Raw genomic sequence first — 27,993 nt, forward strand, 5'->3', positions numbered from 1 at the left:
TCTCGCTGTTCTCCTCTGATTTGCATGACCCGAAACGAATGTTATATTTAATGGATAATGCTCGATATAATTTTACTACTTTTTGTGTATATCACGCGCTTTATGAACAAAGATATCCTAAAAGACGCGAACGTAGAGAAAAAGTAAAGAAAACAGCAGTATTCGAAATATCGATCCTTTTACATCTTAATTACTTTTCGTTCCGCATTTTGATGATCTTTAAAATTTACATGTCTACTTACATATACGATGAGAACTTTCAGGCCAGAAAAATCGATTCCCTTCTATATCGATACTGGGATTTATCATTCGATCGATATAGCGATCGTTAGACCAACGATCGATATGATTGCATCAATGGAGTTGTGTGGAGCCACAAACGAGTATCCAGCTGTTCTTAGTCAATGGAGGAGCAAAGAGTCTACTTTACCATCCACCGATTAATTCGAGACACGAGAAACTTTACCATGGATCACTACGTTTGCGAAGAACAGGTGTGATGTCTATCTGTGATTTATCATTTCCATCGCGTAATTATTGCGGTGCCGTTGAGAATGATACGAGAAGTTAAATGAGAAGCTTTTAGAGATAAAGCACATCGTGTTGGAGCAGCGAAAACGAAAGTCACAAGTTACGAAGATTAACTTGCAATTAGATCCTAAAGTAATTGTATTCTTAACGAATGAAAGACGAATATGATTGATAATTGCAGCACGTATCTGAATAAATTTCTTATACGTTTCGCAATTAATCGTATTCCATTGGCGACGAAAGTTTCATTTAAGACAAAAGTCCTGTACAGGTTAATAAATAATATTTTATTCCTACGATACAGACATATGCAGTCTACGTAGTAACTATGCCGTAAATGTGAAAAAGAATCTTTGAGAAAATGTAGTCACGATATTAATCGATTCAAATATCCACGGAAAAATTCAAAAATGAAATTCACGGGAAAGAAAATACACGAATCCCGATTTTCGATTCTTTCGACATTGAAATTCTATTAAACGTAAAAATCTCAAATGAAAGTACCGCGCTAAACCAACAGCGATGTAACGTTAACAAACAACAGCGATTAGAAGCCGTCGATAACGGAAGCTGAAACCGAAATTCAAGCGTCTGAAAGACGATCCACTATGCTCGAAAAGAATCACAGCGAAGTCGAAAAAGGGCATCCGAAGGCACGGAATGCGAATAAAAGGACAATCTCATTTTGTCGAGGAAACTAGGAAGCACCGCATTGCGGCAATATCGCGCGACCGAGCGAAACCTGGTGGAAGCTCGTCTCGAAAACAAGGGACGCCACTGGGAGAAAGGGATATAAAGCGAGACTCGAAAAGAAGAGAGTACAGCGAACGAGTGGATCTTGGCTTCGCCGCGATTTAAGAAGAACAAAGGGTAGAATGTTGGGTAAACAGGGAGGAATGGAGGCGAATAGCGGGCGAGAAAGTTTGGAATCGGTGTCGATCGAAGGGCCAGGTTAGACGAAGCAGCGTTCGTTGCTAGCTGGAACGAGGCAGCGCGTGTATCCTTTTTGATCGTGCGATCGGTGCTCCAAAGAGGATCTGGCAACAACGGCTGGAGGAGGAGTGATCTTACAGGAGCATTGGCCACACGAGAACGAGAAGGAAGGAGGGAATCGACGTTGGTGGAAAGAAGAGCACGGCCTCACCTGAGGAGAGAACGAGAGGAGAAGGGCCGAAGAAAGCGGCGGGTCCGAAGCAGGCCTGGTCCAGCGCTCGTGAAACTCGTCTCGCACAGGAGAAATACCTCGCGTTCAACGTCGGAACTTCCGGTCGAGTACGGTACACTACGCGTTTTCCTCCACTTTCGTCACGTTTCTTCCTTTTTACATATTTTTCTTCTTTCTTCGTTGATGTGCGATACTCGCGGGATTGCGTTCGCGTTGTAGAATAACGGGAAGCTGGCAGAGAAAAGGGGAGAAACGAAAAGAAAAGACAAGCGGGAGGAAAGTTTTTGACGAAACAATGTTTCGCCCCGTGGGAGTGTGAGATGCCGAGGATCGGCTGAAAATGCAGTGTTTCGCGTGCGAACACAATACTCGTCCACGTGTGCCACGGAAACAACGATTTTGCCCGCCGCGGCTCGCTTAGATTCCTCTTTCGAACGTTCCTGGGCACGTTCGCTCGCTGAGATCGACGAGAAGGTGAGAGCAATACAACCGACACTGCGTTCCTCGTGTGATGTTCCTGTATTTTGGACGCCGCGATGATTCATTTCTCGAGACGCTCCAATGGTTCTCTAAACACGATCGAATTTGACAGTAACGGCGTTGGACAACGATCGTTAGGTTCCCCGCAATTCATGCTGGTAAACTTGTGTTTATTTATACGCGGAACGATACTGAACGTGATCACAGCCGACCGAACAGGTATATTCAAAATAAACACGCAGTGACGAACACAGTTGTGGTCTGTGCTTACACGGAGATCGATCGGCAGAAATTATTCCTCCAAACTCGCCTAGAAACGTAACTATACATTTCTTTTAATCTCTTGTTTCAAACTTTACGATTTAAAGATCATTCGGATTTTTAACAACGGTCGAGCTTCGTTGTAGTGCGAATAGTTTCAAATGTTTCGTGTAATGTATATAACGTATTCGTAAAAGAATTCCTTACATGTTCGAACGCTTGCGGCAATTCTTTCGCTACAGTGTGTTTTAATAATATCCGTTTGAACGTAACATCCATTTCGAAATACAAAGTTGAATAGAAAGTGAATGTTTAACAGTGCGTGTACGTTCGAATTCGAGATTCGTAGCATCGTTAATGAGTTTCCTGCGACGCGATCTGCTTAACCGGAGATAAACAAAACCTTCGTCTAATGATTTTTTAATCGAATCAGAGGCGACGTTGGAATGCGGGATGATGGGACGCGTTGCGAGGAAATCCGTGGAAGGGCAAATGACCGGGAATCACGCGGAGCCCTCGAGCTGTACCGCGGCACGATCGACGCGCGTCACGAGCTCGAAAACTACAAAACCCGAACTAATTAAAAGGGAATCAGCCAGCCGTCGTGACACAAAATTCTCCGTGTCGATCGACCGGCCGTGACAGAACGACACGGACAAAGAGAGCACGCGGAGAGGAAGAGAGACGAGGCTAGAGCGACGCCGCGTCGCGACGCGGTGCAAATCAAATATTAATCGTGCAATTAGCGCCGATTGTTAATCGGTTTTGTTCTTTTTTTTTTGGTTACATTGCTCGGCGAAGCTCGTCAACCGGTGCCACTGGTGCGACCGGAAAGCGTTCGAAACGATGACACACGTTCTGGCATTCGTGTTCCTCTCCCTGTCATCAGTCACAGGTTTATTCTTGGTTGAGGTCCCCGTCATTAATTTCGGATTATCGCAAATTGTACGAACTCCGCTTCCCTCCCCACCATAGAGCGGCAACTCCGCGCGATCGGTTTAATGCAGGAAGGTGTATTCGTTCGGTTGCTTCCGTCTTAATTGGCTTGATTGTTTCCGAAGGACGGTTAATGAGCAAAAGTTTTGTAGTACTTAAGGGAACTTACTTAGGTACCGCGAGCAACGTGTTGGATTTTTAACTAGCCGCAAGTATGAAATACCGTACACTAATTCTGAAACATTTAAGAGAGATGCAAGTCTGAAGAAGTTTAGGAGAATATCGGAGCTAGCTTCCCATTACGCGTTAGAAAAGTTTATGCGGTCTCTTTAAATTTAAGAACTTACAGTTCTATGAAAGACGCAAGTTAGAAAGAAAATGAAATTAGAATTCCGTGTCAGTGACTTTTGAATCATCCTGCGGTAGACATAAACATTTCTATCAAACACAAATTTTATTTTTATTTTTTTTTCTATAATATAGAATTTAACTTTTGCGCAGTAGGATTTAACTCTAACTCAATTATTCGTATTTATTTCCTGTAACAATTTTTTTGTATATCATAGTAGAAATGCAAGAAATCTTGAGAATAAAGAAATAATTGCCGTTTGAATCGTTCCTTCCGAGTTCTTCGCCATTTCTTTTTTCACCCGCTATAAATATAAAGCGACTTTCAAATTTTTACCTCGAGTAATAATTACAGATCAATTAAATTAAAATGAATTTGGTATAAGGTCTTTCCCTGTATAATTAATTCCCTGTATAATAGTTGTGCCCTATATTTGCCGGCCACTGCACGGCCGAAGAAATTACTACGGCGCAGATATACCATATAATATCTCACTAATTAACTTCCAGTGCCGTCTGCCACGCAGTTGCTGATTTTCGATTCGACCAACATGGGAACTAGAGCCGTCGCTGTGGGGGCGGCACCAGGAGCAGCGGGGGTATCTGGCGAGGCAGGTTTAGCCGGCGTACCCAGACTTCTGGAGGACCTGGCTCGACTTTCCGAGGACAAAGACACAGCTGACATTGTCTTTCTGCTAGGAAGGGACGAGACACCGGTGTACGCTCACAGAATTATCCTCCAAGCGAGGTCAGTACTCGAATCGTTTCGTCCTTCTCGACCAAGCGATTCCAAAACCGTGGAGTTAATCTGGCTGGCGCACGCGTCGATACCTTCCAGTTGATAAGGGAAAACATTTCAAACCCGACTTATACACAATGAGACAATTTATATTATTTTCGCTTGCTCTCGATATCTTTCAACGCCTCCAGGGACGCGAACGAGCTCGACGCATTCCGATGAACGGAGCACGCGAGATCGGAAATTTTATTAAGTCGAAGGCAACCGTTCGAACGACGCACCCTGGGACCGAATTAATTGTTAATCGTAATTTTTATTAAAACAGATCGCGTCTCGTCGAGCGATTCGTAGCCGATACGGATTTCCTCGGAGACCCGACAACTATTCGAAAACACGCGTGAGATAAATCACACCGGAGACAAACACGCTCACCCGATACAGAGCTGGGGAAATATGCGGCCCCGCTATTTTCAGAGTGCACCCGGCGAAAAAGAAAAGTTGGAGGCAACCGAGACAATGGGCCCCGTCGTATCCCAGAAAATAGAGAATTAACGTAGAAACGTGGTGCTCCGTCTTATCCTCGGTGTAGTATCCTACAATGGAAATGGAGAGACGGACATAGCATAACGAAGCGGATTCGCGTTCGAAAATATTTTCGAAACACCGCGACTCGCCTTGGTCGCCTTCTCCGAGACGCCAACTTATTTCGCGGTAATTGCGTTACAAACTTTCCTCTCGTCGCTGAAACTGAAGTCGCGGGTACAAAGAGGGGTGGAACGAGGGAAAAACGAAAAGAATAGCTAGACGTTAACTTTCCTGCAGAATTGCAAACGAACCCAACGGAAGGGAAATGATAACTTCGTTAAATTCTTCGAGTCGCTGGAGGAACCTAGGTATACATAATTCACCTATCTCTCCCGTACGCTTTGCATCGTCCCTTCGGCTGTTTCTTCCGGAGCAAGGGAGAAAGTATATCCGGTCGGCAGGGACAATCCAGTCGCGAAACAAACGCTCGATCGGGCGAAATTCTATGAAAATTCTTGGTCGAACGAACGGTTCCCGGGAGAAAAATCGCCAAGTCATCAAAGTTTCTTGGGAACGAAGAGAAGGAGAGGATGGCGAAGTTCGCGGCAGCGATGAATTTTAATTAAGGGACTCCGATTGTTACGGTGAAACGAATCGATCGAACGTTCTAATTAGTTGGATAATAAGAGGAGAGGTACTCTTTTCTTCTGTTAGGGACGATTCATCCGTGACGAGCACGAGTCTCTGGGCCGCATTTTCGCTCGACGGATTTCTAATTGCTGTAAGAAGGGCTCGGTTTAATATTAGGTGGAGGGGCCTTAGCTTTCGAGGCAACGACATTCCACTGGATAGGCTTGATGCTAATTGTAAAGTCAATTACGATATTCCAGTGAACCCCTTTGATATCACGGCGTGGAAGGGAACGTCGGTCCTTTTGTCATCCCCCCTCTCTGTCGCTCTCCTCGCGCCTCGTTTCGTAGACACCGGGATCGGAAAATTAAGTTACGCATGCTCGTGACAGGCGTCGTCCGTAGGAGAAATGCATGGACAATACGCGACCGCACTCAAAACTCTACGCGGCGCTCTCCAGTCCGGTGAAAATCCTGACAAAGAGTCCTGGTCCCCCGTCCCACCGCTCGTCCCTCTCTCGTAGTCCTTGTCATTTCGAAATGCGACGCAGATGAGAACGATGTTTGACGGCGAGAGAAAAGAAATTGAAAAATACGCTCAGGCTTCGGTGATGTTCAATGGCACTCTAACGTAATCCCATCGTTTCTATCGATTCCCGCGTGCAACTGACCGCTATTAATATATCAAGTACCGCGTGTACTCTTATCTGTTCTATCGAATTTGATTTATTAAAAAGAGCACTTATTTACTTGTAAAAATACAGGTAGCTAGAAACCAAACCGTTCCAATTATCGACTCAACGGAGAAAGCAATTCCAGTTTCATCGAGAGACCCACAGTGCCTACCGATGCAAGTGTAATCTCGACGAGACCTAAATTTCAGCTCGAGTTCCATTGCAATCTTCCGAGATAGAAGCTTCGAATTTCGAACAACGCTCACCAAGAAGAAGATGGATGTTCAATTGAAAAAGAAGCATTCGTTAACGGCGTTTCTCGCCAGTAATCATGCATTCGATGACAATGGTATACATTTGAATGTGGCGAATCGAGGCACACGATCTGATAATGGACCGAAGCGTGAGACTGTGGTGTTTTACCGGTACGGGAAACGAGAGGTGTGGCGCGAATTTGACTCTCGTGCACCGGAAACGGAGGCGGTTTTTGCGCGGAGATCGACGGAGCCGCTATATAATCGCACGCTTGGTCGTTAGTAGCGGAGCCCGCGGCGACATTCAACCCTTGCCGCCGTGAAACCAAGCAGCCACGACCCTCGTTTCCCGCCACCACTAGGCCCCTTACCCCCTAACATCCTCTTTCCACGTCGAGCTCGTGAACCTACGGTTACCACCCCCGTGACACCTCATCGTCACACCAGACGCGCACGCGTTGCCCTATTCTTTTCTCGGCGTCACTCGCTGATATTTGGTTTTCTTTGATTCCACTGCGGCGTTCGCCTGTGATTAGGGAAAAGCTTCTCTCCGGGAACGACTTCGTTCCTCGTGTTTTTCACCCCCTTTCCTCTCTTCTCTTCTTCTTCTTCTTCTTCTTCTGCACGCTTTCTCTCCTTCTTCGCCTCGTTCTACCGAGTACCATCCATCACACAACCCAACCATCGTCCGCCGCTGCCTTGATTTTTCCTCTTAATACTTTTTCATTTCTTCGCCGGTAGTACGGTTTTTGTGCGCCGATATTGCCGCGGCTCTAGTCAGAATTGCCGGCCACGTTTCTTAGAACAGGCCAAAGATTCTCAAGGAAGAAAGCCCTTGCGACGCGTCTGACATATCCAATTCACCTCCCCCCGCGCAAATTTCTACACAGGTAGATTTGAAAAGCAGATTTAACGATAAATCATATGGCGTGCAACGGTGTGCTTGCCTGTTAAACGTACGAGAAAATCGTGCAATATCCTCGATATTCGAATATTTCCCCTGTAATTTGCGGAAATAAATACGCGAACTATCGCTTTGATATTTGTGCGAGCCCGCATCGCTTCCCAACTACAGACGAAAGCATAAAGGTGGAGTTTTTCGGTCCGTTAAAAGTCGACCCACGGTAAGGTCTACATCTACGCGCGCACCTCTGGTTTCCTGTACGCGAGGCTGGTGTTTTTAATTTTTTTGAGCACTAGTTTTCCTCTGTCGACTCTCTCGGCAACCATGTTTCGTGGCTCGGCCCCGCGATTTTCCAACTTTCGCACGCTCTCCTGTCGACGAAGCGGAGCGTTTGTTAACGCGTCGGTTATAATATCAAAGCACCCGGCGTGCATGCCTTTTCCATGTGCACCCGGTCTCTTTGACGGATTTTCTTTTGATTCGATACGGACTACGCTGTTGGTGTATCTACACTTTACCCCTTACCTTGACGAAACTCGTACCCGCGATCTCTTCGTTTCTAGCACGCGAAATCTTTTTACCTTGCGCTGCCTAGTGGTATTAGATGACTGAAGATCAGTGTGTCTTCAGTGGATCCACAAAGTACTCGTTTAAGGGTTCGTCGGTCTTTTCTAATTTAAATTCCACCCCTTTACCGTCACTGTTTCAACTTTTAATCGTTTCTTTGGTTAATCGCAATATCAAAATTAGAATAATTTCGCGTGGCAAAAGCTTTGCTCTATGCTAATATCAGATTCGAAATATTAAAATCGAATAGTTGCGATATCCGTAAAACACCATAGTGTAGTCATTGTCAGGAGTGTTTTAGAAGTAGTTTCGCTTAATTGCAATTCGAACGGTAGTTTCATATGGTGGAAATTTCCAATCGACTTAGCTCGTTGCTAATATGGAATCTAAAACCGAATAGTGAGAAAATCGATGGTAGACAATCGTGAAATCATTATTAGAGGCGAACAATTTCGAGAATATACTTTAGATATTGCACAAAGAAGAATATAGGAAATGCATCGATGATTTCGGGGTAAAAATAAGAGTTCTGTTCGTTTCTGTACTCGTGGATATTTAAAAGCCTCCCTTTTATGTACCTAGTCGCATTGTACGCATTGTAGGAGAGGATGTACACTAGAGAAACCGAGATCGAATGTTCTCCCAATGGGTCACAGGGAATCTCCGCTTTCAGCACGAAGTGCTAGAGAAAGATTTGTTCTTCAGAGTTTCTCCTGTACCTGGGGGGCTTGCCGTAGGAAAAAAAGGGACGAGAAGTGACTTTTCGAAGGTTGCCATTAATTTGTAGAGGAACGAAAACTAAAGCCCGACTGCGTACGTAGCGAATACTCTTGTGGCAACAGAGCTTCCTGACGAAGTCAATTAAGCCCTTTTGTAACAAGAAACTCTGCCAGAAGTAGTAGCGAAGGTGACGAAAGACGAAGTGGTGGGTGTGTTCGTTAGAAGGGTCACGCATCCACGGCACATTTACGCGAGCACGATTCAAAGCAGTGCACTTCTCTTCCCCGTAACTCGTATGCTATGGTAATTATCGTTCGGGAATCGATACCGACATCACTGCTTCGATTTCTCTAGATGCAAGAACTTCACAGCCGCGAAGAGGATCGGGACACCTGGAAATCCAACGTCAGTGCGTATGCTACATGCTCATCCGGAGACCTTTCGACAGTTCATTCACTATATATACACAGGCAAGGTAAATAATATCTCGAATAGATTCGGAATTTATTGTGGTGTTTGGCACGTGAAAGAATCTACCGAGAAAACTTTCGCTTTGACCCAAAGTCATGGCTGAGTTTCATTCGTAACTGTTCCGTAGATTATGCTTCAGGACAGTGGCATCTTCGAGATGTTGGGACTTGCTCAAGAACTAGGAGTCGAGGAACTATGGAGAAGTTGCGAGGAACACGTCTCCGCTACGCTTAGCCCAGGAAACGCGTGTGCTCTTTTGACTGCCGCTCTGGATGCCCAGGAGCGTGTTCCCGGTAAGTTATTCATGGCATACTGTTAAAAGTTTGCCTACCGATCGATCTGCATTCTCAAGTTTGCTGAATGTTTCATCTGATGGAAAATGAAACGGCAATTCAAACTTGCAATGGTTGGTAAGTGCGTGTTTCTTCTTGAAAGTGGAAAATGAAAAATGTCTAATTGAAATATAAAACAATTTCTTAGTAACTGAGAATTTGCGGAATATAATTAGTAATATTAGGATGTTTGTGTATATATTTGTTTCTTATGTGATATTTGATGACTATAATGAACGTGTGTATGTATGTGTGCAAGTGGCTTAAATTATGATATTATTCTATACACTGGATAAGAAAATTAATTAAACCGAATATGTAAATATCTTGAATCTAAAAAATTACAGTATATATGGTAATTGTATTACATGATTAGTTATCGACCGTGCTTTTCGTTGTGTAACTGACATGCTCGTCACGAAGGCAGCACTATATACGGGATTTTACGAACTCAGTGATACCAACGCCTATAACGATAGAGTTTATTTTATCTCTATGTTTCATTTTCCCTAAACGTATTAAACGTTACAAATGTAAATTTGTTAAGCCTTCCAAATTTGCCAGATTTAGAATTTCGTAATCGAATTTCTTGAACCGAAATTTAACCGATATGATTAAATTTGAAAACGCATTTTAAGCAAGCGAAAGAAATAGGGAAAAATGAGAACGAACAGTTGGTACAACCACGACGCCACATTTTCCGGCGTCTGGCTATTACCAAGCACGCGTTTATCAAACGTTGCTTACTAATTTTTGAAATCACAACACAAAAATGTCGTACAAAGGACCACAAAAAGTTCAAAAGGTGATGGTACAGCCCATCAACCTTATATTTCGGTACCTGCAAAATCGTTCGCGCGTGCAAGTATGGTTATTCGAAAACATCAACCTACGAATCGAAGGTCACATCGTTGGATTCGACGAATATATGAATTTAGTACTGGACGATGCTGAGGAATATAATCTGAAGACGAAGGCCAGAAAACCACTTGGACGAATTATGTTGAAAGGCGACAATATAACATTAATACAAAATACAAATCCAGGGGCAAATTAAATTGTTCAACTATAACCTCAAGTTATGACCCAGGACAAACAAGACATATTACCTTATAACTTGTGCAATTACGCACACTGGAAGTGACTTAAAAGGGTTTAATAAAGATGGAGTTAACATTTTCCAAGTTGTACAAGTTGTGACGCATCTCTCGGTATAGTTAAGAAGAACAACGATTAACTGATAGTTACAAGTTGTAACTGAAAATACTATCGGGTTAAAGTGACGGTATTGCTTTCTGTTGTGCAACGTATTTGTTATTGTAATCTTGTAATAGAATAATTTTTCAAATAACTGAATGAAAAAACTATGCAATATAAGTCCCACTTGTGTAGATACCATCAAATTGTATCGGATCTTGTATCTCAGTTCATTTCTAACTTTAAGAAGAATTTCAGATGTAAATTTTATATGATTGAATAATTGCTGTAACAGATATGAATTAGATAAATATTTAATAAATATTTTTGATTGTAGGTTTGTGTTTTATTTATGTTTATGCTTTTGCCAAAGTCCTAGCTGAATAGTTATTCTGATAAAAATATAATTTAGAAGTCGCAGAAGTTAAGTATTATTATTTAGATTATATTTTAATATCACTATCGATCTAAGATAAGTTGTTAACAAAGATCTTTCGTTATCATAGGTGGTAAAGGAGCTTGTTCCTCCTTCATCGAAAGATGTTTCGCTTTCATTGGAGAAAATGCTGTAGACACAGTGAAAACAACGGCGTTTTGTAATCTTCCAAAGGATGCACTGGTGAAACTTATCTCTTCGGACTATCTAGGGTTGGAGGAAGAAGATGTTTGGAGAGCTGTACTGAACTGGGCAAAATATCAGGTTCTTTTTCTTTGAACATTCTATTCCGTTTCCGAGTACTTTGAATCCGTTGAAAATTCCAAGAAGACTTAACGCTCTGATCATGCGTATGTCGTGCAAGGTCTTAGACCTTGTGTCGTATACGATTATTACCGGGTCCTTGGGTCCTTAGGTTCTTGGATCGGAATTTAGAATTACGAGTTAAGGAACGCTTAACCGTACGGACCACGCTCCTAGGCAGGGGTGACGCAGCCTACTCAACACTGGACAGAGGAGGAACGTGTGAGGGTTTGCCAACATTTATCAGGAGTGATAAATCACGTTCGCCTGCTGCTAATCGACAGCCAGGTCTTTGCGGAGGAAGTAGAGCCAACAGGAGCAGTGCCTATAGAGCTTTCCTTGGAGAGGTACGAATTTTTCAATCCCGATCGATCAAGTGGCTCAAAACCCATAAGGTATGGTTTGCCGGGAAATTTTCTTATTCTTGGAGGCTTTCGATTTTTACGTTTTGTTTTAGATATAGGTATGCAGCCCTACCAAACAAGTACGCGGAAATCTGTACAGATAAGAGGTTACAACCAAGAGTAAGTCCATTCCTATTTCCTGGGTCGCAAATTCTGTCGCGAGATAAGGTGGGTTTCCAGCGTCTCCTCAATCAGTGGTATGGATCACCAAAGCAAAGTTGGCGTTTGGTATATCGGTATGTATCGAGGAAAATGTAAATATTGGAAGCATATCGAGATCAACACGATCCTAACTACGAACGCGTTTCAGTGCCTCCAATCATGATTACTCTGCAACAGCGTTCCACCGACATTGTGACGGGGTTTGTCCAACATACGTAATTGCGTTGGTAAGTAATTTACACCTGTCAAATGAATAGTTATCTATAACTAACAAAGAATGATGTAATTTTCTAGGGAACTCGAGGAGAAATTTGTGGTGGCTTTAGCGACGCACCATGGGGTAAAACGAATGCTAAAGGGCACTACATCTCTTCAGAAAAAGCTTTCTTATTTACTCTGACCAATAACCAAGATGTTCCTCCAACGAAATACGACATTGTAAAGAAGCCTTTTGCAATTTGTTATCATCCGGAGTAAATATTATTTAACTAAGTATAACAAGATATGTTTGAACACATCGAAATGTATCCTAATGATTAAACTGACTCAAATACTTTTATAGCATCGGACCAATTTTCGGAGCAGGAGCTGATTTACTAATTTCTAGTAACTGCAACGTGAACAAGGAAAGCTATAGTAATCTTCCCCATAGCTACGATGGAGAACACGCCTCTAACACTGTACTTATGGGAGACTACCATTTTTTTGTAGTAGATTACGAAGTCTTCACCCTCAGCCACCCAGCTCCCAAATCTACTCATTAACAATATAAATATTTTTCATTCCATGAGCTTGTACATATATGGTTGCATACTTTTTTTTAAGAATAGTAAATTTAGGTAACACCGTTAGTAAGTTGTTCAATTCATAAATGAGTAAATTTTGAATATGAACAGGGTATAATTTTACGAAAATAAAAATGTAACTTTTTACGCTATTCAAAATAAAGAATGAATTAAACTTACTTTCGGTTTTTTTCAGTGTTAACGAATAGCCAACGAAAACCAATATTGGCACTACAATTAAAGACTCTAGCTCTCGATAGAATTAAAGTATGCCAAACAATGCTTTGTGGCCTGCATAATGAGTGTTTGATATGCTACGAACGCTACGGTGCATACGCCGGTGCATAGCCCGATTCTCAAGGAACTCGTTAAACATCGCGTTAAATTGCCATGAAATGACTTCGAAATCTAATCTGTATTACAGTGGCGCGTTCGAAAGTAAACGTGAAATGTGAAAATCCACGGAAAAATGCGAACTACTGAGTATGCATTAGAGTAGAGTATCAAAGACGCCGGTGACACGGATGTATGGTCGATAAGTAAAATCGTACCGATTCTACTTATCCTTGGTTGAAATTTAAATTTCAATTTACTGCAAAACTGTGTGACAATTCGAACCACGTACTCCAATTAAATACGCAAAACATGAAAATTTATTCACCACATGAGCATTAATTGCTACTTTCTCTTTAAATAATTAATTAGAATACTCACCTTTTCCCTCCATTTTTGTGCTTATCCATTGCTCCAAAACTTATCCTAAATTTCATCCTCACAATAGTTGACAGGAAGATACAGTCGTTTCATTCAACTACGCTTTGCTTGACACAGTTTGTAACAAAACTGACTACGAACACGCACTATTAAAAATTCACATCAAAGTTTATAACACGATAAGATTAATGTTCCAATGAAATAGATGCAATGCAATGTTTGCCACTAACTGAACGATTCAAACTGCACTTCGCTAATCAATGTCTAGTCATTTCGAATCTACAATATACTTTAATCATTTACGAATAACAACTAATATAATTTTAAAAATTAAAAACTTCTATATAATAATAAGAATGATTATTTCACTTAAGAATTTTAATCGAAAAGATTACTTTATTTTCAGATTGATATATTTTGTACTTTCGCGTGACTAAGACGGTTAAGCGTCCACTTCGAATGTTCCATTTTTCATATCTCGGTTCTGTGTTCCTTCTTTTCCGATAGTTAGAAAAAGTGTAATGGCGCGAAACTTCGTTGTTGCATCTTTGTCTTATTATTTGTCAATTATATGTGGATACATACTGCTTTGTAGGTGAGTTACGTAATAATATAGAATATTGACTTTCCTCTACGCAGTTCGTGTAATATTTGCAGTTCTCGCAGAGGTATTGCGAAAATTCTGGTTGGTTCACGCACATGCGATTGTTTTTTATGTGCGAACTATACGGGCGCCTGTCGAATGCACGACATATCTCATAAAAATATATTCTATCGAAACTAACTCATTTGAATATGAATTTTTAATATTCTTCGCGATGGCCTCGTCAGTTGCGTGTTTTTGCATTTTCATACGTCCAAAATTTATGCCACAAATATGTTGAATAGCCACGTCGGAATGTTGCGAGTTAACACGGCCATGTTTTCTATCGATTAAATATTCCACAAGTCTTTATTCTTGGCATTGTCTTAATCGTTATCTTTAGAGTAATTGTCTCTCCTGAAATGAACGAAATATCTCGAACGTTAATACTTCGGTGTATTAATATCTCGAAAAATTATTTTAACTACGTTTTATTCCTTTTTTTATCCAAATTTGCAATTTTTTTAGGAATCACCAACAATTCATGGAGATGTAATTAAATGGCGCTGAGAAGCAATCGGAGATGTCGTCGAGTAATGTAAGTGAATTGAAAATAACATTCGATTAATTTCAAATTAATTATGTATTTTTAATCATTTTTTAGCTTTTTTGTTAACGTTATCATTTGCATTTGTTTGTACCAAAATTCTGTAAAATAGCTTGCTGTATATTAACGCCTTAATTAACGCTCTATTAACTAGTTTAGCGCGGCAGTGAATGGTGCCTGTAACTCTAATAAATCGATAATTTTACTATTTATCTAATAATTATTACATTGTAAGTCGTCGTAGAGCCGTTTTAAAGAGTGTTCACTGATCAACAACGCTAAGTTAGTATCCTTCCAACAATATCGCTAAAAACGGGAGCATATTCTGATAAAAATTGTTCAATTCACCAACAGCCTTATACATTAACCTAGATATTGGAACTCCACTGCTATGGTTTTTAAATGTAATTTGTATTTACAAATATGAGGGCCCAGGAATTCATAGATTTGTACTTTACTTGTGAAATAGCGTGGCTTTGTAAGTAACGTATACGTCGATAATTACATTAAGTACATTGTAATGTATTACATTTATCATTCATTTTCTTTTGACGAAAAATGATTTATATAATTATTTAAACTCGTAAAGTACATTGCTCAAATTAATTAGTGTTATTAGAATATGGTAATCAATACCTTTTGCAATGTGCAGCATGCATATAGTATTTGTTATTGTCATAGTAATCCTAATCATATTTCTCTAATTATTTCGAGCATTGTAATTGATCGATTAGTCGCTAATATCTACTAGCTATATACAAGTAAGTACCTACTGGCCCGGGTCCCGTTCACGCAAGTCCTAGTTACCTAACTATTATTTACACCTCCGTTCTCTGTTTATTTGCTACCTGAAATATTTCGATACAAATGGAATCATAGCGTGCCTGTGATAACGACATAAGTATCATTTAAACTAACCTTACCAGGCCCAGTCAAATGAGACCGGTTTCGGTCTTCTGTTCATCTAACTTTATGTAAATTCTTATATTAACAGAAATTGAAAAACAAGAAATAACAATGAATGTAAATACAATTTTAAATTAAACTTTGAAACCGGTCTCATTTGGCCGGTTCTGGTAAGGTTAGTAAGTCAAGTAGGGAAAATTGCATGTGTTCAGTATCGCAATATGATCAAGGATATTAACCATTAAAGGAAATACTGGCCATTTGTTGACTATTTTTATAATTAGCGGTAAGGATAGAAAACTATTGACAATATCTTTTCGTTGCACCGTTCGTGCTTAACGAAGTGTATTTAATGCGAATGCATTCGTTTTTATTACATTCATATTTACACACCTCTTATATACGATTATCTACGCTTTTACTACTTTCGTTGAAATATTGGATTGTCCTCAAATATACAGTATTGTTCGTTGTTTCAAAATATTGTCACAGTCAGGTCTGTGAAAATTTCCCTAGAGGACCGACCCAACACAAGCATCTCAAAGGAATTAAAGAGCTCCATTTCGCGCGACGTGGCGTAAATCGTGCACGATCTAATGTCTTACTAAAAGCAAATCTGTGTTCGAGCAAGCTATGCTTGGACAACGAAGATCGTAAAAGTATCGTCCACGTTGTTTCAGCGAGAGCCCGATCCTGCAATAATGGTAGGGCACTGAGGAATTTCACCGAAATGTTCTGGAATCGCCATGAACAAAATCGAGCAAGGCCTGTCGTGATTACAATTCTCATATCGGTGGAGATTCCTCAGGCGCAAGGATGTGTAAATAGGTGCGGGACAAAATCAGAGAAGGGGCGGTAGAGCGGCAGCGACGGAGGCGTTTACATTGGCAGGCGTCGAACGCTTGTAAGATAAAACGGTTGGCAACGTTCTACACGTGTACGGCGGTTTGTAACGCACGTTCCGAACACGTGCACCCTGCAGTTTGACGTGTTTATCAACCGATGCACTACGGTTGCACTCCGTCGTTGCTCTCCTGCTTCTGCAAATGCGTCAGTGCCAGGTTCTCGGGCTCTTCTCTTCTTTCTCTTTTCTCCATCCTGACTCCCTTGTCTCTCGTCTTTGTCTACCCCATGTGATTGCCGCACGAGCGCGCGCGCTCGTTAATTAAAGCGGAGGACTCTCGTTAAAGTCGATTGGTTATTACACAACCAGCCATCGATCGGTGACTCGCGATCCTTGCCGTGATTACCCGGAATTGAGACGTTAATCCTTCGTTCTTCCAGTCTCCGTGGATATTTATGCGGGATTGCGTTCAACTATTCGGCGCGAATGATTTGTCTCCATGCGTATCTCGCAATCAGAGCCTGATCCGATAATTCCTACTTCGTCAGAGAGCGCAATTAAAGATACTGTGCGGTTCTGGCAAACTCGCTCCATTATTGAACATGCGTTGGAACGTCCAGATAGTCAGTTATGGGGGGGGGGGAGAAAAATGTAATTTATTACGATATCACACGCCATATTTGGCAGCCGGTTTTTTATTAACTTATTTCGACGCTCGAGACGAATTATTCCGTCTGTCGTTGAACGAACAAACGATATTTCAATTCTAGGTTCTCGTCGTTAGATCTATGGGCGCTGATTTCTTCTTTAAGGGGGGACTGTCTCGATCGCTCACGCTCTCCATGTCAATCTCGTCTTCTTCTGTTGCATCATTAATTCGTGTGGCCGTCCTTTTCATAGATAGGTCCATAGGGTTATCTTGAGGTGGAAGGTCCGTTTCCGATCCTGGACTGCATAGTGGCGAACCACTTTCCGAATGTTCCTTCACTATCGGAGAACCTTCCGCGTGTGTTCGTTGACTCTTCAACACTGCGTCCAGATAGACTCTCTTGGTATACGTCTCTCCAGTTTCTTCGCTCGGCGAGGTACTCTGTCTCGACGTCTGAACGTTATTGTTATGCGCATATCTATCATTGTTGTTGTTGTTGTTGTTGTTGTTATTATTATTATTATTTGCACACGAGTGTTTATTATCGATGCTAATGGTCGTGGTAGTGGTAGCAGTCGTAGAGGGACTGATTGGACTGGTCATGTCTTCAACGATGGGTGAGTGTTGTAGTAGATTCGAAGAATGATTTGGTACCAAGGGGTGAGAAGCTCCGTGTGACGTTGCGTATAAATGATAGGGTGAGAACATGGTGAGACTCGGCGGTGGTAGAAACGCGGGTGGAATCAGAGACATTCCACCGAGATGAAACCCGAGGGGTAAACTCATCATTTCTTTGCTGAGCGCTGACAGATCGGCTACGGAGGGTTGCAGGTGTGAATGCAACGGTCTAAAGCCTGGGTGACCCGAGAAGGCTGCTCTTCTTTCGGATAGTTCCACGGAACTGTCGCTGTTGTGCGATTCCGGAGAACTAATACTGGGGGATGTCGAGTTCTTGTAGTCGTCCAAACTTAGCATCAGGACATCGTCCTTTCGTTGGGCTGGATGAATTCCAATGGGCGGGCTCATAGGTTTTCGTTGTTGCGTCAATGGTTGGTTAGGAAGATTCTGTTGATAGTGTTGCTGTTGTTGTTGCTGTTGTTGTTGTTGTTGTTGTTCCTGTAGCAGACAATGAATTTTGAACCAGTTTGATCTGCGGCCGTATCGCGAACCAGATTTTGACATGCCCACGAGTAAACATTTCCTTAGACGACAAGCCTTGCAGGCTGTTCGATTCTTTTTATTTATAACACATTCTCCACCGTTTTTGCATTCGGTAATACTGCTTAGATTGTTGTAGGATCTTCCGAAGAATGACTGAAACAGAAATATTTCGTTGTTGCTAATACGACAATAACGCAGCATGATAATTTTATTCGTGTTAATTACGCCGACAAAAGGAATCAAGCTTCAGCTGAGGACTACAAAGGGAGACAAAATCTAGAATGCTCTTTAAATGCAAATTCAGAGGTCAAAGATTCGCTGGGAGATCCGCCGCGGCTGCAACGGCATTGTCACGCTCATAATGAGTACTGCAAAATTGTTAGATGGTAACAGTGTGCTCTCGTTGTCTCATTCATGTTGTATCGCGGAGAACCAGCCGGTGTAGGCGCGTGCGGCCTACTGTGCTCGTGCTAATTGCCCAAATGGTGCAATTCCACGATTCCGACACCGTTGCCTTTCCGTGTCGGCGTCACGAAACGGTCTCCTTTCGTTTACACATATTCTCCCTGCTTCTTTTCGATCTACTCGCGCGCCTCTTCGACACATCGATGCGTTCTACTTCCACTCGATTGCATCGAGTCGAGAAATACCTTCGATTCGAATGGAATTCACTACACGGCGAGTTATGGTTGTTCGTAAAATAGTTTCGTTCTTTGTATGGAAATGCAAGAGGGTTCTCTTCTTTTTTTATGGAAAAAAATTGGTTTTATTCGGTTATGTAAATTCAACTTGCCAGCAATATCTCGCGTTGTTATGCGACGATTTGCGTCCACCAATGCATTTATTTGGTGTTCGTCAGCCTCAACCGGCCTTGCAGAACGTGGAGCAGTTTTCAGATCAAAATTACAGGAAAGAAATTTCGAAAACCAATTCTGACACTGGCGTTTAGTCAACACGTTCTCTCCATACACGGCGTACGATCTTTTTCTTATTTGTACAGCATTTTTATTTTTACGGTAATGAGAAAAGCCAATTTCGATGCGACAACAAACAGAAACTGCTTGACAGGTTGAAAAATATTCTTTTTTAAACGAAGCTTGAAACCTCAGTTGTGAAAACGTATAATGATTTTGTATGTTAGAATAAAGCCGGCTACTTATAAATACGATAACGAATAAGCTAATAGTTCGAACGCGCCTGCATCGAGCGAGCAACCACGGCAGATAGCGAAAAGCTAATGGCAAAGTTTTGTCTTACGAAACGCGTGCAATTTAAGACCTCGTTCGTTATGACAGACATCGAACGTATCCATTTGAAGCCCAGTCCCAAGTATTGCGCCCCGAAACACCTACGATTTCCTGTCTAACCTGATAGAAAATTTCGCCCTTCTTAGTTAATGATCAGTCTTTAAGGAGACGCAGGTCTCAGCGTGTACGCGACATCCACTTTCGCTTTTTCTGCTCGTACGCACGCTATATTATTAATCGTTTCTGGTTCGTTTGTTCTGAAAACGAGCTCTTCCTGCGTCCCAGTGATCCCGATGCGCGCATTGCCGAGACCCACGATCCGCCACCGTGTTCCACTTGACTTTGACGTTTACTTTTTAGTATAATATATCATACTAGGTATAATATAAAAAGAACTATGCTACGAGGTCGTAAGTTATAGTGTTATCGGCGGCATCGACTGATTTCGCTCTTTTGTTATTCCCCGAAATCCTTTGATCCTTTAATCCCTTCTCGGTGTAGCAAGAAACACGGATACTTGGAAACTTGGATTAAGCGTTTTCTGAAGTCAAAGCAATAGTCTTTTTGTTCGTCGCGGTAAGAACAATATTGAAACATAAAAATTCGGGATCGCAGTAAGATCAAGTCGCATTTGTGATTTTCTGCTGGATTAATTTTACAATTTTCCTATATCGTGGCCTGTGCTACATGTAACTATATGTAACTGTGTCTTTCTCGTCGTTCGTCCATCTGTAGCGTCATCCCAGTAATCGTCATTGTCATCGTTATCGTTCAAATTTTTCTCGTTCTAAGGATGTAAAGTTCGTTCGTGACGAGGAAACAAGGAGATCAGGGGACTATGCGCGACAGTTCAGAAGCGATGACACAATCGAGAAAATGCTACCGTTATTACCTGCCCCCCTTGTGGCGCGCGCCTCGTGTTATGCAAACGGGACAGCAGTTTGAAACTTCAAAGTGCCGGCTCGCGCCTTTTCATCGTCAAAACCTTCCACAGTTGGATTGTGTTACGGTTTCCTTTCGAAAACCGCCCGATAAATAGACCGGCTAATTACGCCACGGCTGAACTTTCGTGGCCTAAGAAACGTATCTCTGACTCACGCCGTGGAAAAAGAGAAGAAGAAGAAAAAGAAGGAGAGGAACGACAGAGATCGAAATTCGTTCTCAATGGACGACGATAACGAACCGTTGTACCGTTTTCACTGCTTCCATACTTCTTTCTTTTGGAAGACCTGATAAACCGCGAATCGCTCGCTGTTTCGCTACATAGACTATATATCGATTCGTAATACGAATTCAAGGACCGTGGCGAGTCGCGCTCTTCGAGTTTTCACCGTGAACGATATGCATCCCGATCGTGGGACAAATCTACGGTAACGGGAGACATTGTGGCCGCGCGAGCACGTGCACGCGCGTTTCGTCAATTCGCTCGGATCGCGGAGCGGCTTCGAGGCGGTGCTTCCGGCGCTTCGCACTTGTCTGCCACAATTGTTTCCGCCCTAGTTCACGATTACGTCAGCTCGACATTGTTTCGTTTCGTTATTTTCGTTTTCAGGCCCACCGTAGCATGTCAGCTCTCCCCTCTTCCACCTTCCTACTATTCTACTCGGCATCGTTTGCTTTTACGCTCGACTCGCGGTATAGTACGAATCGACCGTACGGCTATTCATTTTTCTTCGAGAGATTTCGTAGGTCCGATTTGTGATCGAAGAATCGATCGTCGTATATATATTTCTATTTATATTACACTTACGATGTCAAGAAGATTCGAATGACCTACTCTTTCTAGAATATACAATTGTGTAATTTTCGGCCCATCTTTCACTGATTATTATTTTAAAGCTATTAAATTGACTTTTAAATAACCGTGATTGGTTATAGGATATATGTGTATAGCCACGTGTTATTAGAGTTCGTTCGAACGAATCTTTATGTAGATTTATTTTAAAATATGTATAAACGAATCGTCGCATAAATAATCGCTTAGAATAGCGTAGATCATTTTAATCAGGAGAAATCAGTCGAACGGTCGATTGATGTTCCTTGAACGTCCCTTTGAAGCTAGAAATTTTGGTTCTCCTTACAGAGCGATCGCCGAGCGGTTCACCAAACATGGTAGCTGTTACTTTTGGGGCGGGGGTGGGGGGCTTGGTTGACACGCATGCCTAGTCAAACGTTTAACCTCGGCCACGAAGCGGCTCGTGAAAGCGATCAACGTTTCTCAGTTTTGCGAAATTGTGGAAAAGATCGCCGCCAACAACGCGCAGAAAAGAAGCAGAGGAAAAAAGAAACCTGCTGGAAAATGTCTGGAATCTGCGTTCCACCGTTTTTCTTTCGCGATCTCTCTCACGATTTCGTTCAGATCGATACGTTCGAAATAGTTGGACGAAACTATGAAGAACGGAGCCTGTTACAACCGAATTACAAGACGATAGTGCCTTTCAATTATCCCGGAATCGATACGAAATATCACTCTGCCGTTTCAATTTGATCGCTATCTCGACCGTTCGAACTTCCACGAAACCCATATCGTATCGTTGAAATGATCCATAGCCGGCTTACCTTGCAGCCCTCGCAGGTGAACGCGCCAAAGTGGAAGCCTGCCGCGGGTTCTCCGCACACCTTGCACTGTTGATTCATCTGCAACACAAAGAATATAACGTTCTTTTGAAGTTGCCCCGTTTTATTCGAACAGGACGTGCTCGTTGTTTTCACATCTATCGATGCAACGAAGCTTTGTCCCTCTAGGTAATTCGTAATTCTTCCGACGATTACAGGTTTCCGTCACGGTAAATGTCGAAACCGCGGGGAAAACAAAATCGATGTCGCGTAATGCACTCGCGTATATTTCAAACGTTCGACAAAATCACAATGCAAGCCTTATCGTGTGCCCACAACCGATCGCACGATTGGGAAAGAGAAGAAGCTCGTTGCGCAATTCGCCGGTTTGCGCGGTACGCGCGAATCGCTGGATCGTGCAAAGCGGTGCGTGTTACGTTCAACGAGCGGAAAACCCTCCTGCACTTGCTTTTTTTTCTCTCTCACTCTTTCTCCCTCTTTCTTTCTATTCTTTCGCGATGGTCTCTCTTTAGTCTGGCTAGTTCCTTTCGCCTTCTTTAGTCGCTCGTCCAGAAAACAGATCGCCGCGGTCTCGTTTTCACACCTCGCCGCCTCTATTCCTTACTTCGTCTTCTTTGCGCCCGTAGATCGTCTAACCATTTGCATAATGCTTGAAGTGACATCACGCTTCGAAAATTTTCTCCATGGTAACGCGCATTCTCCGCTCGTTCTACCGATCGAGTTTTCGTCGCTCGTCGACAACCGCGTTTACGCGAATCCCGATACGCTTCCTCTCTTTTTTACTTCTCGCAGTTGTCGTCCTTTTTACTCGCCGCCGCCTCCGCACCGCGTGAATTACAACGAAGAGGGAATATAGGACAATAGTAGTGACCCACATACGTAGCCCGAGGGTACCTGGAGTCGGTGTCACCTGCGGCGACTTTCATACATGACAGACTGTCGCTAAATGGGAAAGTAAATCCCAGCTAATGGAAGAGACATCGATTGTTTGATCAACGGAGTCTCTCTTTCCTGACCTACACCCCACAGTCGTTGACACTTCTCATTCGCGGACGCTCGATGCCTCGACGTGCCTACGCATACTTTTAATTCCGCGTTCGATTCTTTTCTGTTTAGACACTAACCGCGCGCGTCCAACCTTCTCTTCGCCTTCGTCGCCTGTTGCACTTCGTCGTCTTCCTCCCCTGTTCTTCCTCGCCTATTCTTTCTCGCCTCTTCCTCGTCGCCCGCAACTTTCATAAACGCTGGATCTATCTACTACACCTATTATCGTATAAACTGGCTATAATAGCTGGCGAATACGTCCGAAACGATCGTTTTCTACTCGAAGAATGCAGAAGAGCGAAAGAGAAAGAAAGGAGCGAACGATCTTTTCACGGCTTAGTGCTAACAGTATTGCTACAGAGCATTTTCGAATCTAGCGGAAAAACTGGCGTATCCACGTGAAGCAATGATCGCGGTTTGTTTGCTGGACCTCGACGATTGCCCTCGCGAAATCGATCGAACACGGCAATACCAGGACGAAACGTCGAAGATAGAGAACGAGATAAATAGAGAGTAACGGATGGTTGGTTAATTGATTTTAAACGACGTCGTATTCTCGTTAAACGTAGCCCGAAGGCCTTGTTGATATTTTAAGAGAGGGAGGTATCTCCTTTGATTATATCGGGCTCGGCTCAAACATCCTCGTTCTGTACTATTACTTACCGATTGATGTTCCGTACTAGATCGATCGATCCTCAGAGTCGAGGAACGTTCGACGATGCGCCCGAGCTATCGCAACCTGCACTGATTGCAGGTGTGCATCCGGTGAGCCATTCAGGGGGTGCCTGCATTCCCGAGCGCTCGATGCGAGTTGCCAATGTTTAAGAGTTTAAGCCATATTGTTGCGCTCGCGTGTCGCAACGGATACATCGTGCGGAGATACCCGCTCTTATGAGCTTAATAGAATACGAGACGCGAAAAGAATGATAGATGATTTAACGTTCCCCTAACAAATGACTTTTAATTACGGTTTCTCCGTGGGCACAATAAAACTGTTGATTAATTAAGCCGGCCTCGCATTTGCGTCGATAGATCCTGTTTAGAAGTTACTTAACGAAATTGCCGTACCCTCTGCCGCTAATGGTCCTACAATATACATGTTCGAACGATAATTATTTCAAGTAAACGTTGAAGATTCGCTTGATCGCTCGGAGATTGATAACGGAAAGCGTCCGTCCATTGTTCCAAGGAAAAAGTGAATTACAAAGGGAGAGAAAGTTTACCTCGGTCGTTATTGAAACGCGTAACTTATACGAAAAGATTATTCGATCGATAATTAACGAACAGACGTGCCGTTCGGTTTCCATCCGACCACCTTCGACGGTAAGTCTTGAAACGGTAACAACGTTCGTCGTCGAGATCTCGCGGGTGCAATCGTCCAGCTAGTCGATCGAAGCCGTGAGAATCGTAACGAGTGCCGCAGTTCCTAGCTTTCAGCGCGATCTACTCTATCGCCGATAGTGACGCCGATCATCGTTCGATTCTACGGAAAGACACAGAGAGTGGACGGAACGAGAAGGTGCAACCGGCACCGTTCAAACGTTTAAAGGGATCAATCGGAGTTCCTACGGTGCCGCTCGGTGATTGTCCTCCTTTCTAGAGCTGACCTTCTCGATAAAAACACTTACCACGACGCTCTTCCGCTTTGTGTCTGGCACACACAAACACACAAACGCGCGCGCGCGCGCGCGAATACACATGGAGGCTGACAGAAGATTTTGCTGAAAGCCACCAGTTACCATCAACGCCACTTCGCGCATTAATTAAACGACGACGCCGTGTGCTGACCAATCGATCGCGAGGAGAGGTTTCTTCGGAATCGCTGGATTTTTTCTTCATTTACATGCGCGTGAAAGTCGGCGCACGGCTGTTTTAGCGGAACTATTTTAAATGACCGACGCCTCGTTACTTTCGTCGCGGCACGTCGTCTAAGCACGACTGTAGAATTTTCCTTTTTCCCACGACGCACGCTTACGGAAATGAGTTTAGTTCCGTTTTCAAACACGCTTTTGTACTGAATTACTTCTCCAGTGCTTTACGATCCTACAATCATTTAACTTGCCAAATCTTCTTTAAAGCTTCCAGCCTATGATGTTCGAGGATTTTATGTTTTTGGATTTTTAAGCTTTCAGATCGTAAAAGAGAAAAAGAAGTGTTTTGTGTGCTGCAGACCGTTAGTCGTCTTTTTATTAGTGAAAGACGGTTAATCTTCGATTTCCTAAATACTCGAGCGAAGGTTGCTGATTAGAGGGCCAAGGTAGATACAAGCAGGTAATTGTTCTACCGCTAGGAACTATAATTATGGAGGACCATGTATAATAAAAAGCGATAGTAATTGTCGTCAAACCCTGCGATTTAAACATTTTTCTGTTTTTTAATTTCGATCAAATTTTTTTATCTGAAACGGAATTCGTTATCTGTTTGGAACATACTATCCTTTCAATTCGTTCTAAAATTTGATATTACTTACCTATGACTTATGTGAGTAAGTGATTTCCTTTTAAATCGCTTATTGACCGTGTATCGATATAACGAAATCGATAACTTGACAAAAGGTGGAGTTAATCGTTTCCGTTTCATTACTCTTGATACGAAGTGTAATATACCTGAAGCGAATAAATAAATGTACGTATGAATGCTACAACAGATACAATCGTGCGCAAATACTTTTCGTAGCTACTGTACTTTGAATATTTTATATATTTTTCTAAATACTTTACGTAAAGGAAAAAGTTCGAGATCTAGCAACGATCGACGGATCGTCAAACAGGTTCATTCACGTCACACGTGCGGCGTCTTTCGACCTCATCCTCGCGAAGCATCGCGATCTAGTTTGCAGAGAGCGACTTCCGGTCTTTCGAAACGAAACGGCGTTCCGCAACGCGTGCTCCGGCGATCGGCCTTCGAACGATGCAACGTGGACCGTTTGTTTCCGATGCTATTATTCTATCGCTCTTCGATAGGCCAGTTCGTACAGATTCGTATCAAACTATCGCGCAATGCGCTGTACATGCGCTATTGTATGACGGTCGAATATGCTCGAGCAGAAACGCGACACGATGCATGTAATACGACTCTCTGTCTCTTTTCCGTGTGTATCGCATCTAGATCTCTACGATTTCATCTAACTATATAATATAATCTCGTTACGGTATATTTCCAAACGATAGATGTGAAAACTAGGTTTCACATGGAATCTTATCTTGAGTGACACGCGGTGAGAATAGTTCCTCCTCGGTATCGTTAAATAATTAAACTTACGACGATACGATCTCCTCGCAGAGTATCTAATGAATCGAATAATTAGCCTAATCACGATACCTCAAGGCTTTCAGTCGAGTTAACCTTATCGACAACGAATTCTCATGTCGGACACGTTTTCTATCGTTAAAATCTAGTCGATAAATGGCGCTTTTTGTATCGTGTCACGATCGAAGACGAAAGAATCGGTCGTCAGCACGCGCTCGAATTACGAAATGAAGATCGTCCTTCGGTTTTCCCTCTCAACTTGTAGGCACACCGGGCGATTCGTTTCTAAACGCGACGAATGTATCGCGAAATAACGTGGAGGAAAATACCCAGCGAACGTAAGATCGTTGTTATTAACTTACAGCGACAGCGCGATACCATTCGAATTAAACGCGATGAGGAAACCTGTAATTGCTAGTTGTCAGATTCGGGAATCGCTTCTCCCAGTTTTAACCGATCACCTTTCGTAAATCAACGTGATCACGTACCTTGAAGACGGAAACGATTACGCGAGATTCATCAACGACATCTTCGAAGGATGATCCTTTACTTAATTACGATATAGCGTTCATCATGACACTTTGTCATCACGATGTTTAACAGATCCGCGACACTGACGATCATTTCTACGCAATCACTTGGAGCGTCGGGTATCACGAACTTATCGGGAATCATCCGATAGATAAATCCAGTTCACTTGTAAACTCACTCTCTCCTCCTACGGAAGACACCAAAGACGATTTCACTGTACGACTTACCAGTTGTAATCTTTCCCGTAACAGTTCGATCACATGAATTCGCAAGGCCGAAATAGAATTTAAAGGCCCGCGACAACAGTTCACGTCGTACCTCGAAACAACACTTTGATCCTTTCGAATTATTCTCCAAACAAAAACCGGGTCAACCGTCTTCGAGTTTGCTCTTCTTTCGACTGATTATTTAACGACACGTCCGGGTATCCCCTTGATCAAATCGACTAACGGAAGACATGACAGCAGAAGAAGAAGAACAAGAAGAAGATTCTTGACGCGGCGATGACCGTTAGGTGAATGACTTTGGATGGCGAGGGTGTCCACGTCGATTCTTGAATCAGCCCCCACCTCCAATTATTTTCTACGGTCCCACTTCGTTCGCTCGATCGGACGGCCGCTCGATCGGTCGGCCGCTCGATCGTTCGTTCGTTCGTTCGTCCGCTGGATGAGGCTCGTGCGCTCTCGTAAGTATACCTCGAATGGGCCTTATGGGCACACTGTGCGTCGGTTCAGCGGAGAAGCGTGCAGGGTCCATCCGAGGCACAGGTGGGTCGCGGGTCCTCTCGTATCTTTGGTGGGGGGTCCTGCTGGTCGACCGGAGGGATTCTCTTGGCCGACGGGAAGGAGATCCAAGGGAGGGGCTTCGCTGCTCTACCCTCTCTTCGATCTTCTCTTTCTCCTCCTTTGCTCGGACCTCCTATCCTCTCGGAGAACCGCCGGACTTGTGACGCGTACCTGCTTCGCATCCAGTTTGCACACCGGAGTTGACAGTACCGATAACGATCCTCTGTTCCCGAACACTTTTTTCGTCACTGCCATAAATGCATGGTAGGGCGC

At 43.0% G+C, this 27,993-nt stretch overlaps 3 protein-coding genes and 1 long non-coding RNA gene across 5 annotated transcripts in view; 3 read left to right on the top strand and 1 right to left on the bottom strand.

The window, feature by feature from the left end:
• Positions 1 to 4,237: 4,237 nt before the first annotated feature.
• Positions 4,238 to 12,825, top strand: LOC117158583 (BTB/POZ domain-containing protein 9). The gene is made up of 9 exons (XM_076618675.1): positions 4,238 to 4,469; positions 9,088 to 9,208; positions 9,332 to 9,497; positions 11,240 to 11,433; positions 11,650 to 11,867; positions 11,930 to 12,112; positions 12,187 to 12,265; positions 12,333 to 12,511; positions 12,601 to 12,825. Exons 1-9 carry the CDS (start codon positions 4,273 to 4,275, stop codon positions 12,800 to 12,802), a joined length of 1,539 nt encoding a protein of 512 aa, XP_076474790.1. The 5' UTR covers positions 4,238 to 4,272; the 3' UTR covers positions 12,803 to 12,825.
• LOC143302701 (putative small nuclear ribonucleoprotein E) lies at positions 10,216 to 11,069 on the top strand. Its single transcript, XM_076618674.1, has one exon. The coding sequence runs from the start codon at positions 10,309 to 10,311 to the stop codon at positions 10,591 to 10,593; it is 285 nt and encodes a 94-aa protein (XP_076474789.1). The 5' UTR covers positions 10,216 to 10,308; the 3' UTR covers positions 10,594 to 11,069.
• A 1,206-nt stretch (positions 12,826 to 14,031) lies between the features above and the next one.
• The window catches only part of LOC143302671 (uncharacterized), a 211,579-nt gene continuing 197,617 nt past the window's right edge, over positions 14,032 to 27,993 (top strand). Inside the window, exons 1-2 of the long non-coding RNA XR_013058363.1 lie at positions 14,032 to 14,132; positions 14,649 to 14,718. This is a non-coding gene — a long non-coding RNA (uncharacterized LOC143302671). The remainder of the gene's footprint in view (positions 14,133 to 14,648; positions 14,719 to 27,993) is intronic.
• LOC117158519 (knirps-related protein) lies at positions 15,948 to 27,675 on the bottom strand. Of its 2 annotated transcripts, XM_076618562.1 has the most exons (4): positions 27,254 to 27,675; positions 26,893 to 27,122; positions 22,094 to 22,171; positions 15,948 to 18,440 (listed from the first exon to the last, which is right to left on the bottom strand). In XM_076618562.1, exons 3-4 carry the CDS (start codon positions 22,169 to 22,171, stop codon positions 17,244 to 17,246), a joined length of 1,275 nt encoding a protein of 424 aa, XP_076474677.1. In that variant the 5' UTR covers positions 26,893 to 27,122; positions 27,254 to 27,675; the 3' UTR covers positions 15,948 to 17,243. The 2 variants fall into 2 exon arrangements, with proteins under 2 accessions (XP_076474677.1, XP_033193386.1); XM_033337495.2 differs by having other exon boundaries at positions 26,893 to 27,675.

Source organism: Bombus vancouverensis, chromosome 5 (genome assembly GCF_051014615.1).
Source record: "Bombus vancouverensis nearcticus chromosome 5, iyBomVanc1_principal, whole genome shotgun sequence".
Classification (NCBI taxonomy): domain Eukaryota; kingdom Metazoa; phylum Arthropoda; class Insecta; order Hymenoptera; family Apidae; genus Bombus; species Bombus vancouverensis.

Coding starts and splice junctions, on each gene's coding strand:
- LOC117158583 (XM_076618675.1), top strand. CDS start 4,273: ATGGGAACTAGAGCCGTCGCTGTGGGGGCGGCACCAGGAGCAGCGGGG. Junction 9,498..11,239: donor TGCCCAGGAGCGTGTTCCCG/GTAAGTTATTCA, acceptor TCGTTATCATAG/GTGGTAAAGGAGCTTGTTCC. Junction 12,512..12,600: donor GCAATTTGTTATCATCCGGA/GTAAATATTATT, acceptor ATACTTTTATAG/CATCGGACCAATTTTCGGAG.
- LOC117158519 (XM_076618562.1), bottom strand. CDS start 22,171: ATGAATCAACAGTGCAAGGTGTGCGGAGAACCCGCGGCAGGCTTCCAC. Junction 18,441..22,093: donor TCACCTGCGAGGGCTGCAAG/GTAAGCCGGCTA, acceptor TTTCTGTTTCAG/TCATTCTTCGGAAGATCCTA.
- LOC143302701 (XM_076618674.1), top strand. CDS start 10,309: ATGTCGTACAAAGGACCACAAAAAGTTCAAAAGGTGATGGTACAGCCC.